General features: G+C 40.4%; 1 protein-coding gene across 1 annotated transcript; it reads left to right on the forward strand.

The window, feature by feature from the left end:
• The first annotated feature begins 630 nt into the window (after window positions 1-630).
• Window positions 631-6,490, forward strand: irx2a (iroquois homeobox 2a). The gene is made up of 3 exons (XM_032519397.1): window positions 631-1,172; window positions 2,450-2,855; window positions 3,664-6,490. The coding sequence occupies exons 1-3, from the start codon at window positions 933-935 to the stop codon at window positions 4,530-4,532; spliced, it is 1,515 nt and encodes a 504-aa protein (XP_032375288.1). The 5' UTR covers window positions 631-932; the 3' UTR covers window positions 4,533-6,490.
• Window positions 6,491-18,673: the final 12,183 nt, after the last annotated feature.

Consider the following 18,673-nt stretch of genomic DNA (forward strand, 5'->3'; position numbering starts at 1 on the left):
CCCCCCCTTTCTCTCTTGCACAGTTGTTATGCGAGTGTGTGCAAGTTTCGATCAGACAGACGCTGTGTGCCACAATCAACCTGACCTTAAAAAAAAAAAAAAGAACCTGGCTGACGGCACCACGATGATTGAGTAAAACATACGAAGTACTCTTATCATTGTCTTTCTCTCTCTGTCAGACTATTAATGTCTTGGCGCTGCACAAATATCCATCTTAAAAAATCAATTAGAGCGCTGTTGGGGATTTGAATTGACATAATATAATTTAGAAAAAAAATTTTTTTAAATGACTCAATTTCAAGTTCTGGTACACATGACCTGTGTGGTTAATTTATCTGAAACAAATGACACATGCAGCAGATCGCAGCTGTGGTTTAATTATTTGCATTAGCAACAGTTCCATTGTTATCTTACCCTGTTGGTAGATTTGTCTGATTTTATTAAGAAATAGGTTTTCACTAAAACTAAAAAAAAACTCCTGATCAGATGGGTGGACGTTACTTTTTGCAGTGTGCAGTCTTGGTTTTGTTCCGAGGCTCCATTTCTGTGAGGCAGAAAGGGGGCGGGGATGGGATATTCAGATGAGCCCGAGTGACAGCTCCAGTTTCCCCCAATGCTCTGTGTGTCTGAAACTCCACTGGCTCCTTCCCCCTAACTCCTCACTTCATAGTGCTGCGTACTAAAAACATCGGACGCTAGGGGATCAAGACGCATGCCACATTGCCTCTATGTGGGCACTTTAACAGATCTTTCGGGGTTTTTTTTCCCAGTGAGGGGCCTGTGGAGGGAGGACTTTTTTATTTTCATTGTCTGATGACTGTTTGCACGGCTGATTATTGAGTTGATTGTTTATTCTTTTGGCTGCTGTTGCTCGCCGCCCTGCGCGTTTTTTCCTCCCTTTTTGGAATCGGCAACCTATCCCGCGCTCACCAATGTCCTATCCTCAGGGTTACCTCTACCAGCCCCCGGGCTCTCTGGCTCTTTATTCGTGTCCGGCATACGGGGCCTCGGCTCTGGCTGCCCCGCGGAATGAAGACTTGGCGAGGTCGTCCTCGGGCTCAGCCTTCAGTCCTTACCCTGGATCGGCTGCTTTCTCCGCCTCGGCCAGCGCAGGCTTCTCCAGTCCACTGTCATACTCCACGGATCCAACTACGGGATTCCCATCCTACATGGTAAAATATCTAATAAATACATGAATGAGTCTGTACGATAAGGCTACAAAGCAAGATAAATATGTCGGCGAGTTAAAGTCTGTAGTGCGCAAGGTTTAGCTGTATTTCACTGGCGTACAGCGCGATTACAATCGGTACAGGTTTACAGTATTTTTATTATAATTCATTCATCATTGAATGCTTGGGGAGCTCTCTTTTTAAGTGCAAGTTTGTTATTTGTTCATATGTAGTGGCCTACTCGTCCAGGTCTTACTATAAAATCCTTGACCTTTTTTGGCTTAAATGGGATTTTTAAGATCGAGCTGCAAATTGTAATGGCTTGACCAACGCTTAACACTCACCGCGCAGCTAATCATGTGAAACAGAAGACCGACTAAGATTTTTATTTGAGCCTTTAGTCTCTAAGCAGTTAATTTCTGTACCATAGGAAATTAATATAACACAAGCTTTTACTCTGTCTTCTTCAACAGTCATTAAAGTCACCAGGGGATGAAGTCGCTGACTTTATTCTGACTTGAATAAACATCATTTTAACATGAAAAGCATGCCTTGCAATGCTAATGTCACAGGGCACTTCAAGCATTTTAGGAAAGGTGCATATCAAGTGATTTGCTAATGGGATTTGTAATGCTGCAAAGAGAAGATATGTTAACACATTGGGGCTGCCACAACAACAAAAAAGCAGCAACTGAAAGAAAATGAGGAAGTTAATAGGTGATTATGGAAAATTGAAATGTCCTTTTTATTACCTTTACGGCTTTATTAACAGGCGCCCTGTTATTAGTTAATCCGATAACGATAGTTACCATCAGTTAACCATTAGTTCTGTCCTGCGGCCTGCTTTTACGCATGGTGTGTTACTTGCATTTACAGTTTATTTTTAATTAACACCATCAAAGCACAACATTAACTATTGATAGTATTTTTTTCTTCATTTTAACAATACACTGTACGTCATTGATCAAGCCCAGATGATTTATAACAAAAATCAGGTTAATTTCTGCCAGTGCATTTGTAGCCCTCTCCAGCCCCCTTCATCTGTTCTGTTTCCAAAAAAAAAACAGGGATAAACGCAGTAGAATGAAATTAATTGTTTAAATTGAATTTATTTTTTAAAAATACATTAATGTGTGTGTATGCTTTGAACTGCATTTGAATTATTTAAAATTGTTTTGTAAATTAGGCACAAGCCACTTCATGTCAGCTATAACAAAAAAACATTATAAAACTCTAAAAAACATCACAGATTCATGACTTTTTTTTTAACTTTTCCCCAGAGCTCTCCATATGACGCACACACGTCGGGCATGGCCGGGGCATTAAGTTACCACCCATATGGGAGTCCAGGGTACCCATACCAACTCAATGACCCGGCTTACCGCAAAAACGCCACCAGGGACGCCACGGCCACCCTGAAGGCCTGGCTGCAGGAACACAGGAAGAACCCGTACCCGACCAAAGGGGAGAAGATCATGCTGGCCATCATCACTAAAATGACGCTGACGCAGGTCTCCACATGGTTCGCCAACGCCAGGAGGAGGCTCAAGAAAGAGAACAAGATGACATGGGCGCCCAGGAACAAGAGCGAAGACGAGGACGAGGAGGACGGGGACGGAGAGAGGAAAGAAGTGGAGCGCTCTGAAAAAGCCCTGGATAACAGCGAGGCTTCAGCAGAGGATGAAGGTGGGGTATAATCTGGCGACCGAGCCAATGATCCATTTAACTAGTCGGGGAAGGATGGGGGTTAGAGGGAGGGGAGGGGTATGATGGATGCCCATTTTATTTACTGCTCAAGTTATTTTGTGCAGTAATACTGAGAGCAAAAAATGGAAGTATATAAAATGATTAAATCATAAAACAAATGTCAATAATCTGGTTCGAATGGTGTATCTGTTTATGCAAGAGATCGACTTAATGTATGTTTTAGTAACCTTAATTATTGATTTAATTGTTTAATGAATACGAGGCTCTGGGACTAAATGACAAGTTAAGGTGACCGTTTTATTTTCTGTAACATGATTGATGGCAGGTCACTGGTAAAAGACAAACAAGCATTGCAGTTCACATGAGTGGCCTTATTGTTAATGCTATTATGATGACATTTTTCTATAATTATGCAAAAAATTTGAAATAATTATCGTTGTCATATATAAAATGCCATTAATCGTAGCCTGCTATTTAAACTGATATGAATGATTAATATCGTACTTATAGATGCCTGGTTGGTTGGACAACATGAGTTGTTGCTTTGAATACATAGCCTGCATGGAATATTCTTTGAGTACAAGATAAGTTTTCAGATTTTATTAGAAAATCGTATCTTCTGTAAGCCTTTTTGTTTTTATTTATAGACACTTTCTGCTCATTAATATTTAATTGCATTCATTTTCTCTTTCCTTAATTCTAATTGGCCTATATTCTTGTGTTTTAGGTTTTCCTGTAACTATAGGATGAACTGTGTCTTTATTGAACGTTTCTCCTCTTGTCTTAGGTATCAGCCTGCACGTGGACACTCTGACGGACCACTCGTGCTCGGCAGAGTCCGACGGGGAGAAGGTCAGCTGTCGGGGGGAACTGGGCTCTGGCCCGGCCGGCAACAAATGCGACGAGGACGGCGAGGACCAGAACCACGACCCGCGGGCTCAGCTCTCGCCCATATCCGTCACATCGTCGCCTCTAACGGGAGTAGAAGCTCCACTTCTCGGTCACCACCACCACCACCACCACCTCCATCATCTCCACCATATCCACAGCCAGCGCGAGGATTTGGCCCGGAGCCTCGTCAATAGCAACACCATTCACACCAATAAATCGTCTTCATGCCTCGACAGCAGACCTTCTGCGCCTCAGAACCCTACAGTCAAGCCCAAATTGTGGTCTCTGGCGGAAATTGCTACCTCGGACCAAAAGCAGCAACATCAGCAACCGGGGCAGCCTGGGCAACCAAACTGCCCCTCCTCCAGCGGTGGCCTCCTCACCCCCCCTACGTCTTCCACCACCTCCCCGACTGCCAGTTCCCCCTCCCTCTACCCGGCCCCCTCCATCCTCGGAAGACCTATTTATTACACTTCTCCCTTTTATAGCAATTACACAAACTATGGCAACTTCAGCCCCCTGCAGGGCCAAGGGATCCTGCGGTACACTAATTCATCTGGAGTGAGTCTGGTTGCTGCTGCCGCCGCCGCCGCTGCCGCCGCCGCTGCTGCCGCCAACGAGGGTCTGAGCTCCGAGGCGAGCACAAACCCCAAACATAGGCCAGACTCCCCCCTCGTTAAAAATAACCCAAACCACACTGTAGTTGTCGAGCAGCAGCAACAGCATTTCAGATCCGCAAATTTAGAAGCAAAGAAAGGTACGTAATTAACGCGACGCGGTCCGCAGTTTAACGAAATGATCACCATTTTGAGAAAAGGTAGCCTATTTAATCTGGTGTTGAATTATGAGATTGTATTTTTTCTTAAAAAAACTCGGGAGGCAAGCCGCTTCACGGTGGAAGTAAAGCGAGTTCACTTGTTTGCAATCCAAATCAACTGGTTTTCTTTGCGTCACTCTCATGTGTCATAGCAGTCAACCCATGGTTGTTTCAAGAAAATTAAGACTTTTTTTTTCTTTCAGCGAGCTTGCATTAGACAAGTGGCATTATCTGACATCATTTTTCAGATTATCACTTTTTTTTTTAACGATGAATACAATTGTAGGGCTGTACTACTGGACTACATGACTTATTAAGATGGATATTTACAACACCGTCGAAGCAAATTAACATGTCTTATGGCCTACAATTCGTTTTTTGCGCAGTGCATTTTCTGGAATAATCAGCTTATAATTGTTATGTGTATTTTGGTCTGTCATTGAATCATTTGGTATCGCATTAGAAGGCAGGAGGGGTGCGATGAAGAAAAGTATACTGCAAATAAAAGTGCAAGGGTATACACCTACAACTACATATAGAGACATAAAAATAAGGCCCCAAATCAGCCACACCACGCGCGCAGACACACACACACACACACACACACACACACACACACACACACACACACACACACACACAGTGGAAGCCTGGGAATCCAATAAGCAGAGAATTGTTGCCATAGCTTTGAGCAGGAATCCTATTTTTTTTTTCTTCATGTTTCCTCTGATGTGTGTGTGTGTGTGTGTGCGCGCGCACAGTGGGCCCCATACCTTATCTTTCAGCTAAGGATCATTATAATTTCACAGGGTCAGCCAAAAGCAAACACATCAGTTATTTTGCTCTGTGCATTCACAGCGCAACTTTACACCTTCAAATGTCACTTAGGTAAGGTTACTTTCCTTGTGCACATTCAAAGCTTTGCCTACTATGCCACAGGATCTTCTACAGCCGTTTATTCTTTTTTTATTTTTTATTTTTTTTACCAATTAGGCAGTGGAGGTTTTAATAAGCACTTGCAGTATAGAGCTATTTTGGGTCAAGCGAGCCTGAGAGAACTTTGTGTTTCTTGGGCTTGTGGAGGGATTTTTTTATTTCCATGGTCTGCAGGTAGGTGTCACACTTGCTTTGACTATAAAGCGAGTAAGGACACACCACCTTTTGGCCTCATGTTTTAACCCATAACCTCTACTCCAAACCGGATCTAGTGCCACCATAGTCGGAATTAAAAGCTGCTGCCGCTTCCTGAGCTCCACACAGGCTGAGACACTCTACAGCACATGTTTGTCATGTTACTATTGTATTATCTCAGCTTTTTGTTTTTTTTGGATGCATTGTGGATATTAATTTCATTTATGCTGGATCTCCCAGCATTTGATCTCCCATTATATGTGATTTACATGTTATTTCTCAGGTTCCTATAGTTTGCTTATTTGCCACGGTATATTATTTTGGTATGTAATCACGTGTGGAAAACATAATTTGGCCTTTTCTGTGAAACTGGATTTCTAAAAGGAGGTAGTCTTGGGACGACGCAAAGCTGACGGGACTGAAGTGAACTTGAGGACTTCAAAGTGGAATAGCCTACATTTGATATTTATTTTTTTAAATGATGGCGAAATGATGCCTATAATTTATGCAAGTTGTATTGCAAAAAAATGGGAAACTGACATCGTCTGGTTGTTTTGTAAATATATATATAAATATATATATATATATATATTATGGACGGTTTTTATTTGAGACGCATCCGGGACAAAGCTACACAATCTTGTTATCAGGAGTACTTTTACTAATTTATATCTTTGAATGTAAATAAAATAAAACGCGCTGGTATAGATGTACTGGCGGGGTATGACATCCATTATTCAAAGGAGAAAATATTAAACTGTTTTCCCAACTATTACATACATCTTGGGGAGTCATTCTTTTTATTTACAACCAACCTGCAGTACTGTAGACACTGAGGCATTTTTTTCATTTACTCTGCTCATTTTTTTTAATTTTTTTTATTTTGTCAGTCAAACGCAGATGGGAAATGCTTGATGGATCTCGCTTTTCATAAACAATATGAGTTTTCACAGATTGCACAATCCATTCTTTCTAAATGGACCATCATTTTCTATTTTAGGGCCTCATTCTGGTCAGATAATCTCCCTCGGCCACATATTCACGACCTTGATTGGGATAAACGACATACTTATTTCATTTTTCCTCCCCTTTTCCCCTCTCCCCTCGCCCTGCCACGCATTTATTTTCCAGTGTGATTAATACAGCCGTGGGACGCATCGGGCATTATGGTCTCCCAGCGGGGCCGTCCCTGGAGCTTTTTAGCCTGGTTCAGGATGGGTCAGCCCTGCCTGCTTCATTACGGCACGGCATTGAGCAATCCATAAAAGTCTATCTAAGCATCTGCCAGCTCCAATGGGCTGTGTGATGGGCCCTAATCGGACAGGCTTTCCTCTGCTTTTCATCATTGCTTGGTTATTACAGCGGCTCAGGACACAGCTAATTAAACAATTTAGAAGAAAAAAAAAGCTTAGGTCTAAAGAAATCCATTATTATGGTTATGATTATTACGACTGTTATTTTAAACACTTAAAGACGCCATTCCAAATGTATTTTTTTGGTACAATTTCTATGATTGAGAAAAAGTATTTCCAACATTTAGTCACCCACAGTAGATTGTGAAATACTCAAAGATCAAATATATAATATCCCCATCCTCCAGGAGGAAGCCTCCATCATCGCTCCCAGCCAGACTAAAAGCTAATCCTTCATTTTCCAGTTGAATTTGAGCTTGAGTGTTGCCCAAATCTCAAGGGACTCCCTTTCACCTTGGTTTTCCTCCTTCCCTTCCCCCCCCCCCTCACACACACACCCCTTGACTCATCCAAGGAAGTAATATTTGGCTGCCACCAGGGATGTAGTGGAGGGTAAACCCACCAAAACTCAGTTAACTCACCTTTGAGGCTCACACTAGTCTTTGTGACATGCATTCATGGTTTGCATTGCAGTGCACAGTGTCCCACTGTCAGAAATGTTGTGAAAGTAGAGTCGTTTAAGGAGAAAAAAAAATCATTCAGAGAGGAATTTCCTTTACAACCATTGTTGATTTTAACTTGAGTTGGGTGTTTTCCTTTTAAACACAACTGCCAGGTACTATTGTAATTTACCTACCTTTCTATTTACCTTCACACCACTGGAAGCCACCTATGGAAGTCACTCACGCTATAGCCCTTGGCTATAGCGTCTCCTTCATCTTCAGCCCAAACACTTTCATTAGGAGTTGATTTATTGAAATGCAAGCTTTATTCTCATGTGGGTCCCTCCGGGGACTCGGCACTGTTGTCAAATAGCACCAGAGGCACTCTCTAAAGCACACAGAGGCCCTGTCTCTCTCTCTCTCCCTCTCTCTCTCTCTCTCTCGCTCTCGCTCTCGCTCTCTATCTTTCTCTCTCCCCTTACACACACTGCTGCACCCTCCAAATGTCAACATTTGTTCTCCATAAAAAGAGTTATTGTTTCTGTTAAAAAAAAAGAAAAGAAGAATTGCTCAGCAACCGGTCGCCTTTGAACACATGAAAAGAAACTTCCACCCCGCCTCTTTGTTTGATTGAGAGCATTGGTAGGTGAAAATGGGAGCAAGGCGTCCATTGCACATGACAGACCTCAAGCTGGGAAGCCCGTTATGAAACGATTGTGAATTTATGCCACAATTAGTCACAATTGTGCACAGGCATTTCCGTCCTTTTTGAAGAACCGCCTCTTTGCCTCATTTTTGTTTTAACTGTTAGCAGAAGAAACCAGGTCACCCTTGACGGTCTAGATATTGATCCACAAGGGCAAAACAGACCATTTCCTCTATTACCAAGTCTACTGTAGAGTATAAGGACTAGCTAAGCCTTTGCTTTAGAGCGAGAGGGCAATTTAAACGTATCTTGATATGCTTTAATTCCATGTATTGCATATCAAATACAGTCATAATCCTATCATATGGTAGTTTACCAAAGAGGGAGTGTTCAGCCATGCTAAGGACTAGTTGTCATTGCAAGCTAAATTGATGGTATCGCAGGGCTCATAGACTTCATGTGAGTGTAGACTGGAGAGCAAGTGGACTCATTCCCCTTATCGTTGATCAAATAAGCAGCTCGTATATGCAGATAATTCATGAGCTCTTTGTATCCGTTATCCTCCCATCAACCCTTTCTCCTCCAAAATGCTTCAGACATTAATCTCTGACGCACACCTGTGTGCCACTCCAACAGGAAGTCAATGCAGCTAAAGTTGTATTATAGCAGTAGAGGGTTTATTATGTTTTCCAAACAGTAATTGTTGTAGTTAATGCGGTTGGATGTTAAGTTACACCAAAAGGAATTGATAAATTTGCTACAGATAACTTAGACTTTGATAGAATAACGGATATACTGCATTGTTGGACAGCCTGTGTGGATAAAATTCCACTTGTGTCTCCCGTGGTCTAGTCTACTGTATATCCTTGATGTTCTACTTCCGGGATTGCTCTGGTGCCACAGGAAATTCCATTGGATGCACGTATAGACACAAACTGAAGAAATTTGTCCTTTCTTAATTCTAGGATGTCACCTATGGACAATCAGTTAAGAGAAAATCGCAAAAGAAATGTTTTTCAAAGGTTTATCCTGGATAAGAAATCTCTTTTATCCAGTTGAAATTCAAATATGTAAACCTAACTTTAATAGCCATTGTACATCCAAGGATATCAGTAACACTTCCAATTATGTGTCAAAGCACATTGGCCGCCTATAATAGATAAAGAGGGAATACATGTGAGCAAACCATTTTTAATTGACCTTTTTTTTAATTCCACCCTTTCTGACACACATATCTTTCATGGTACATCCACCCATTAAGACCTAACCATAAATACTGCTGATGTCCAGACATAACCGTGAGTAGCACTTACATTCAGGGGAGAGTGAGAGACGAAAGAGTGTGGCGTACAAATCAGGTACAGGTGTGTTTAATAACGCACATCAAAGTGGACAGGGGGGCTTTAAAAATGAGTCCGGGGTCCTGTCCTCTCGTAAAGGTGTCAGGTGAAATGTTCACTACTCTGGATGATCAAGGGGAGTATGCTGTGCAGGATTTTTGACACACAAGGCTACACATACACACACACGCACACACACGCTGATCCTCACATGCTTCCCACTCTGTACATATACACACAGAGACTCTCCCTCAGACTGAGAGACGCTAATGCTTGTCCACACGACAGTCTAAACAAGGCCATTAGGAGCCCTGACTTCCACTCCTAATTGACAGTTATGTATAATGCCTGTGGTGAGTAAACACTTCAGAGTACTGGACTGCACCTTTGGCTTGTAAATCAGGCCAAAAACTGGAAATGGCCGTGAAAACTCCTGTAAGGGTGACTGTAAAAGGTGAGGTGCAAAAGATTTTTGAGTTTTTTTGTGCGATTGCATGTCTGTGTGAATGATTTTTGCACTTAATATACCCAAGTAAAAACACATAATACACAATTGCGCTTCTTTTTGTGAGTTTGCATGTGTTAACGGGAAGTTGTTTTTGTTCCAGTATTGTTGCTCTTTCACTATTAGTACAGCAACTGTACAACAAATACAATACAGCATGCTAATCATTTTGCCACTAAAGAATTGAGCATCTTGACACATGTGAATATACTACAGCGCTCCTCCCACATTCCGGTAAATCATACATCCTGTTTAGGTAATAGAATGTCATCGTAAAGGCCACAACAATGGAATGCAAGACAATTTAAATATGAAGAAACATTTGATTTTCAATTTCAGAATCAGAGGGTACATGTGTATGACATGAGACATAAGACAGAACAGTAAAAATGTATTACTGTTCTATAGGTATCACCAATCTCCCTCTCTCTGTCATTAGGTAACACACTTACGTTGCAACACATGTTGCCTACAGTAGGCTAAATATGCTCAGTAGAGTCATAAACTACACACACCATCACATTCTGACACACATACATTCTCACTCCTATCGCGTCAAAGAGCGACGCTTGGTCGGGTGCCTTTGGCGTTTGTTATTGACACACAAGTCTCCTTTGGTGCCATATTTAGACGCGCTGGGTCAGGACTGTTGGTGCCAGATTTTGACGCTGTGTCGGGAGTCTTACCACCACTATTTGATGCTCTCGGGACTAGAGTTTAGCTCTTTGGCGTTTGGTTGGGACTCTTGGCCTCACATTGTTACACCTTGGGTTGGGACGTGTGTTTAACTGACATGTGGCACAAAACAGGACAGGTAGGTTTAGGAAAAGATGAGTGGGGTTAGAAAATGCATGTTTCAATGACACACCGGACAAGAACGGGACACGAACGGGACACAAACCCTGGGCTCTTGGGCCAAAGGCCTGTGTTGTTTGACCCATCCACCAGCCCAAACAACCTGCTTACACAGATTTTTGTTCTTTCATACTACTCACTTCCATTGTCCCTCTTAGTATTGCGTAATTTTACAGCGCCGCGGCCAAGCTACTGCTATGCAGTGCGTCCCATACAGATGCTAAAGGGGATTTTAGCCACGGACCAAGCATCAGTATTTCACCCGTTTGTGTTAGTATAAGATTTAGTCAAGATTAAAAATAAGGAAAAAAAACTCATTGCATCATGTTACGTTAAAACCGTTTGATTTAAATGACTTAATACTCCTGCTACAGTAAATGAATAAATAATCATTTATCTATAAAATTTTAATGTAAAATATATCAAACATGTAAACAGATTGGAAAGAACAGAATAACATCCTGCAACGGAAACTTTCAACATCTATTTTATATGTATTGCAGTGCTTTTGCATGATTTATTCAAAACCCAGCATATGATTTAATTTCAAGTGACACCTATTGTTAAATTTTTTTACCATACCTTTTTACATGACTGCATGTGTGTTTGTGGAGGTGTTTATGTGTTGCCGTCTGTAGTATTTGACTGCTTGTCTACACGCGGTGATATGCGTCTAGTGCAGTTAACACTCAGTTAAACCTCCATCCTGAAGTGTGAAACTGTCAGCTTTTAAGATCAGTGAATTCAACAAGTGGATGAGGCAGACATGAGAAAACGTTGGTTTTCTCTTCCTGTCTGTCTGGAGTGTTTTATAAACGAGCTCAACCTGTCTGCTCTGAACCTTTTTTCCCCCCATCACGTACTCTGCGAGACATATCAGGGAAGTGGTTCATGTTAAATAGTATCTGTCAGACTTGTCAGCTAATTAAATGAAGCTTTGCTTTAAGCGTACACTTTGGTGTCATGACTTTTCATTTGATTCTACAGCTTTCAACCTAAGCTACTTTCACTGAGTAATGGGATAGTGTGCAAATGAAACAGCATTCAATGTAAATGTAACGGAGAAAAACTGCAACCTAAGATGCTTTTTTGATGAAAATAACCCAGAAGACATGCCTTGAGGCACAGTTCGAGGCACTATATATTATGTGTCAAAATGTTCATTTTAGGCTTACTCTTTTAGCATGTTGCATCACTTCAAATTATATCTAGATGTAATAAATCAAAGACACCTGAAAAAACTCCTGGAAGAGTTTTTAAGACCAAAGAGCAAGTTCGGTTGCTTTGAATGTAAGATATGACCTGAATAACAGATAAGCAGGATGCCTTTTATTTCATGTGAATCCAAATATTAGACATTTATCAGGTTATGTTCCATCCAAGAGTCCATTTTGAAAGAAGATGAGCAATGTTTCAAAACAACAGTATTACCAACACAAGAATTTAAAGGACAATTCTGTAAAATCGCAGATCAGGTTAGAGTATGGTTAGGTTTAAACAAAATCCCTTGGTTAAAGTTAGGCATCAACAATAAAAAGCGTGCGAATAAAACAAACATTGTCACGGGAAAAAACAACTGGTCTCCTGCTTGAAAGTATGATTTGCTACATGCCCATCCACCAACCTGACCTCCACGCAAATTTGCGTTTCCTTGGAATGCAAAGGAATGATTGGATTGGTTAGGGTTAGAGTAAGAATATCAGGGCAAGCCAGTCAGACACACAGTGAGGCAGAGTAGGGCGGGACATTCTTTCGCCATCCTAGGGAATGCACATTTGCGACCCCCACACTCTTTGCACCTTGCTACATGAGGAAAGCACTATTACAGTACTTCCAGCATTGGCACTGAACATTAGAACTGGACATACATCGTGGGGTGCAGAAACTGGCTTTCTTTCTAAGGATATAGTTGACTAATCCAGAATCAAGTGACTGTTTGCAAATAAGGTAGGCTTATTTTGAAGAATAGATGATAATGAATCATGTTAATGTCCCATAGATACCAGCCCAGATGATATTTGAACAAGATGGCATAAAGTAAAGCAAGGCAAGATTATTTGTATTGCAGTATTCAACTAAAAAGCAAATTAAACCACTTTATATCAATAACTTGACTACAGAAAGATCTTCTGTCTTCCAACTCATTGTCAGGAATATAATTAACATACTTTTCTGGTACTGTGAATTCAAAATTTGAGCAATGGTAAAACTTGTCCCTTGGGGGGTTCTAGTCTGGCAGAAGATCTGGCACACCTTTCTGTCTGGCAAAGCATTGTGTTGGCCAATCACATAAGTGCAAGTAGATTACTTTGTACCGTATGGTATTAGAAGGATATGGGACACAGTAATTCAAAATGAATAGCCGATTTGGGTGCACTAGTCTCACATTGCCATACATTCCTCCACAGCGCTGCTGACGAGGGTCTGAATAGTCCACACAGCAATCTGGGAACAGAGAAAGACATGCTCTGGTTTATTGGCATTTCTTGAAACCAATCACAATTGTCTTGGCTGGTGCTAAACACCGGACAGAGCCACAGAGCCAAACTCAGTTTGGACTGATAATGGGACATCCAAAAACGGACATGCAAAACAAGTGACATCCAAAAAGAGTGACATCCTGCGGAATTTCCAGAAGAAGGAAAAATCCCGGAAGTTGAACGACGTAAATATGGACCATAGGTGCAGTAGCAGTGGTCTCACCAGAAGTTTTATGTTGCTCAACTCAGTGAGGGTGCTCGGAAATGTAGAGTTTCTCATTAATGTGCAGGTGTGATTTTTACTGCAAAACCTGCGGCAACGGCTTTTTACCCATTACCCGCTCCGCGATAGTTACATTGTCGTTCAGTGTACAACACATGGAGAGACATTCAGCTCAAAAGATACATGTGTAAGGTTCACAAGCCGGCATGCGTAAACACACCTCTGTATGTAAAATGTCACAATTATGCCACAGATAAGGCTTGCACACAAGTTTGTGCACATTTCAGCCTCATATTCTAAGATTAACAAATGCGTGCTGCCAGTTACATATTGAAAATTACAATTAAGAAAGAATTTTTGAAGGATGCTATGGTTATCGTAGGGGTAGCTACAGCACCCACAGGCCCCTCCCTGGCACCACCAGTGCACAGTAGGCTTAAAGTAAGCATCATAACATCAGATCAGGTGTCCCATTTGAGTGGCATGTCAGAGCACCTCGTGCTATTTTTTTTTTTTTTTACTAATTTAATTCTTGATTAAAAGATGGGCCATGAAAGACATCAGAAAGTGGCAGTTGAAAATGTAAGGAGTAATGATTCTAAGCCAATCCAAGTGGAGACACAGGAACCAAGATAAATAACTTGGACATGGAAGAGTTCATGTTTATTAAAAACCGCAAATGTATACCAATACCAGTGCCAGCATCCAATGCCTTTCAGATCATTTTAGAGCCTGATATGATTGTGATAATATGCCATCTAACGTGACTTATTGTAGTTCTTGTTGTAGTAAGTTTGCAGCTTGTGTTGTCATTGTTTAATTTATAAGTTTTGTAAGGTCAAACCCCAAGTTCCTCAGTGTGTCTCCATCACAAACTACATGAAACATAATCTTCAAGCCATAATCATAAGTTACTGCCTTCACACCTCCCCACTTCCACACCAGCAGCCCTCCCCCCTCCATACTTTCCTTTCTCCTATGGTACTCCTCCCGTGCTCTAAATCGGGTTATTTCCCAAGAAGTGGGGAGAAGGACAACAGGGAGACTGCACTTTGCCAAGCACACCCCTGTCTCTTTCTCTCTCTCTTTGCCTGCCTTTGTCCCTCTCTGAGGACAATCCTCTTTGAGTCCCAACCCACCCAGGAATATTAGTCTTATTGCATTTAATCACTGCATTCTAGCACCCAAAAGAGTTCAATTCATTAAAGGCACTCAGATATTCAGGCCAGCTGCTTCCTGGCGACTGGCTAAAGACAAGGTGGAGACAGACAGGCTCTGTGTATGTGTGTGTGTGTGTGTGTGTGTGTGTGTGTGTGTTCTCATTCTCTCTCTCTCTCTTTCTCTCTCTGTGGAGACAGGGCAACCCAATCCTCAGCAATGCCCTGGCTGTGCTCAGCAAAATTCAACGACAGCTATACCCATCACACTACACGGAGGTGGTTCTGCTTATACGCTGGGATTGTATGTGTGTGTATGTGTTTGAGGTGAAGGAACTTGTGTAGAAGAGTGCACAGTCTGTGTACACATACGACTGTGCATGCACGTCTATATGTATGTACACACACACACACACACACACACACACACACACACACACACACACACACACACGCACGCACACACACACAGATTTGCAAGGCTTTTAAGAGAGAGACTGTTGATCCCTCCAAAAGCAAGCGAAGCGGCTTACATCTTTCTGTTACAGAGGATTGGAGGTGCATTCTAATACAATTACGCTGACGAAAAAAAAGTGCTTGTATAGGAGGAAGGAGGTGCTGTTGCAACATCTGCAGCTCGAAGCTCTCCAAAAGCCCTTCAGTGGTCAGTGGTGCCATACAGACAAAGGGAAATGAGTGGAACAAGGCGATTGTTGCAGGCAACAAGGCTGTGGTTTAGAGTGGACACATACAATTACATTTGGAGTCCAGCACAAAACCAATTGGACTTTCTTTCATGTGTTTTGTTAATCATTTTTAGAAAGAAGGCTCCTTTCAAGGACATGTGTGAGGCGAGTGAAGTGTGTGTGTGTGTGTGTGTGTGTCTGTCCGTGGACGCATCTTTATGTCAGTGTGTGTGTGTGTGTGTGTCTATGTGTGTGTATTTGTTTGTGAAAAATACATTTGCACATGCCGATTTGTGTGTGCGTGTGTCTGTACATGAGTGTGTGTGCGTTTTATGCAGAATATACTCCACAGACCAGATGGCTGCAGAGTGGCTTAGGAATCAATATTTAAGAGGAAAACATACCAACAATGCATCTGCATGTGTTTGCTGTATCCCTGTGATAAAATATTGACTCTCTGGTTTTTGCAAGAATTATCGGATGTGGTCAAAAATAGGATCTGCGGCTTACCGGCCTGTAGTTGCTTTGTGGAAGCGGTGATGACGGCTACACATTCGTGTCAAATGTGGATGTAGACAGGCAGTGTGGATGTTTGTCATGAAATACTGCCACCAACAGCAGATGTCAAAATGTGTTGCTGGCAGTTGCTGTTACTTCTGTTTGAATGAACAGAAGTCGAGAGAGAGAGAGAGAGAGAGAGAGAGAGAGAGAGAGAGAGAGAGAGATGCATCACTCAACTGTTCTGTTTATTATCAAATGCTTAATCCAAAATTGCTTTTAATATGTCAGTCTAAGCATGGAGTAGCATTTTTATCATTCTGAAGGATGAAACGCTAAAATCCTTCCTTCCTACCCCTTAACAATGTCTAATTTCTTACATTTTATTCTCAGAAATATGTTTCACTGAAATTATTTATGTAGCACTTTTCAAAACAGATGTTATGAAGTGCTTCACAAGAAAATGAAGGGCATAGTTGAAGCAAAAATAAAAACAATACAATAATATTATAACGAACATATACTACAACAAATATAATAGTATATACATGTACATATATGTATATATGTATATATATATATATATATGCATGTATATATGTATATGTATGCTGTATATATGTATATATATGTATGTATATGTGTATATTATGTATATATGTATATGTATATATGTTATATGTGTATGTATGTATTTTATATTATATATAGTATATATATATATATATATATATATATATGTATGTTGTATATTGTATATGTATGTACTATATGTATATATATGTATTGTATGTATATGGTAGTATATGTATATATTGTATATGTTATATATCATATAGATATGTATATTTGTATTACTATATATGATATAGTATATATATATGTGTTCCATACACAAAGTCTATACCCTGCACAAATCCACACACGTACCTGTATTGCTTATTAATTACATATGTGCCACTAGTACATATGTAGACATACATACTGTATATATGTAATATATCTATAGATACTTATTAATATATCTATATATAATCTATATATATATATATATATATATATATATATATATCATTGGGACCTTGCGAAAATGCCATTCTAATTGTTTTTTTTTCTTTGGATTTTGGTTAAATGCGAATTAAATAAAAAAAAAGCAACATTTGGAAAGTTTTTCTTGTTGTTTTACAAATAGGAAAGCATAGTTATTATATATATTATACATTAATTTATATCTGCTGCAATTTTACATCCAGCAACGTTCAAATGCAGTAGTAAAGTATCAAGACAATCCATCACTATCTCGCATGTGTTGTGGATGCGACACAAGCAAAACAAGACCTTTCAATACATTTAGTACATTCAAAGTTTTGTACAACGTGAGAAAAAAGTGTTCTAATCTTCTATGACTTGAGGATTAAAAACACTTTTGCAGTAGCAGACACTCCCTCAATGGGGAAAGTTGGTTGCAAAACAAAGGTTAACACACTGGTAGGCTGTACATTTTCCCATCTTAGTCCATCTCCAAAAAACTAAATGATATTCTTTCTCATTTGGTAACCACTCTCCTCTACCAACACACATCTCAAAGTCCACAATCGTGCCAATGTATAATAACATTCCTTTATGTAAATACCGTACATATCCAATTCCTTATATTTCTTTATTTCTTGTATTTCTACACTATTTATAATATTGTGCAACTACAACACAGAGTTTCCCTTCGGGGATCAATAAAGTATTTCTGATTCTGATTCTGATTCTGATTCCGTTAGAGAACACACTTTGCACTTGACACTATCTTAACTGGAATCCGATCTGGCGGCTCTCTTTGTCTTTATGAAGAGTTAATCCCATCTTTTATTTTGAGTCAACAATACAGTGTGTGAATGAACGGCACAGCTGATGGGCCTGCTAAGACATATCGTAGATTTCACACTGCACACAGATTGAGTTCTCCCTCTCATGAGAAAGTATGCAGTTAGGACATTTGGCCTACTATATGAGGGTTATATGACCTATGTGATCCCCTGAATCACATTTGAGAGGAGAGAGGCCACAGAGACAATCAAATATCATTAACACAAACATTAACACTCTTATTCAAGTAGAGGTGATTGGGATGAGGGAATGAGTTGTTTTATAGATCACAATGCTAGAATCCACGGCAACAAAAGACAAAGAGTATTTGTATGTGTTCACTCCTGCATATGAAGGCTTGGTCTTCAGACTACTTTGCCATTAAATACATCTCTGAGCCTCCCTCATGCATCACAAACGGTGGAAAGTTGAAGTTTGAAAAACACTCTTACGCTCAGTAATGTGCAGATTTCCTCACAACATTAAAACTGAGAATGGCAAATAGCAAAAAACTAAAATCCGTTACATTACATTACATTAACGACTAGACTGATGAACTTTAATAAACTTGAAACCGTTTTCTGATGTGAGTGATCTCAGGTAAGATATGTTATGAATAAAAAAATGGAACAAAAAACTTGGTCTGCGTTATTCATGTTATTATTAATGGACCGTTTCAACATACAAAAATGTAATTTTGCAATCAGCTTTTTATGAATGGTTTATTGTCCTTCCAATAATATTGCTCTCTCCTTTCAAAACTCTGCATTATTGTCAAGCACTCAATTCTTTTTAATTTTTTTTACTTAACACACACACACACACACACACACAGACACACACACACACACACACA

The sequence above is a fragment of the Etheostoma spectabile genome, chromosome 6 (assembly GCF_008692095.1).
Source record: "Etheostoma spectabile isolate EspeVRDwgs_2016 chromosome 6, UIUC_Espe_1.0, whole genome shotgun sequence".
Lineage (NCBI taxonomy): Eukaryota > Metazoa > Chordata > Actinopteri > Perciformes > Percidae > Etheostoma > Etheostoma spectabile.

Bases quoted from the DNA above. Each gene is read 5' to 3' on its own strand.
- irx2a (XM_032519397.1), top strand. From the start codon at position 933: ATGTCCTATCCTCAGGGTTACCTCTACCAGCCCCCGGGCTCTCTGGCT. The intron at 1,173-2,449 runs GTAAAATATCTA...ACTTTTCCCCAG, and splicing joins CGGGATTCCCATCCTACATG to AGCTCTCCATATGACGCACA. The intron at 2,856-3,663 runs GTGGGGTATAAT...CTCTTGTCTTAG, and splicing joins GGCTTCAGCAGAGGATGAAG to GTATCAGCCTGCACGTGGAC.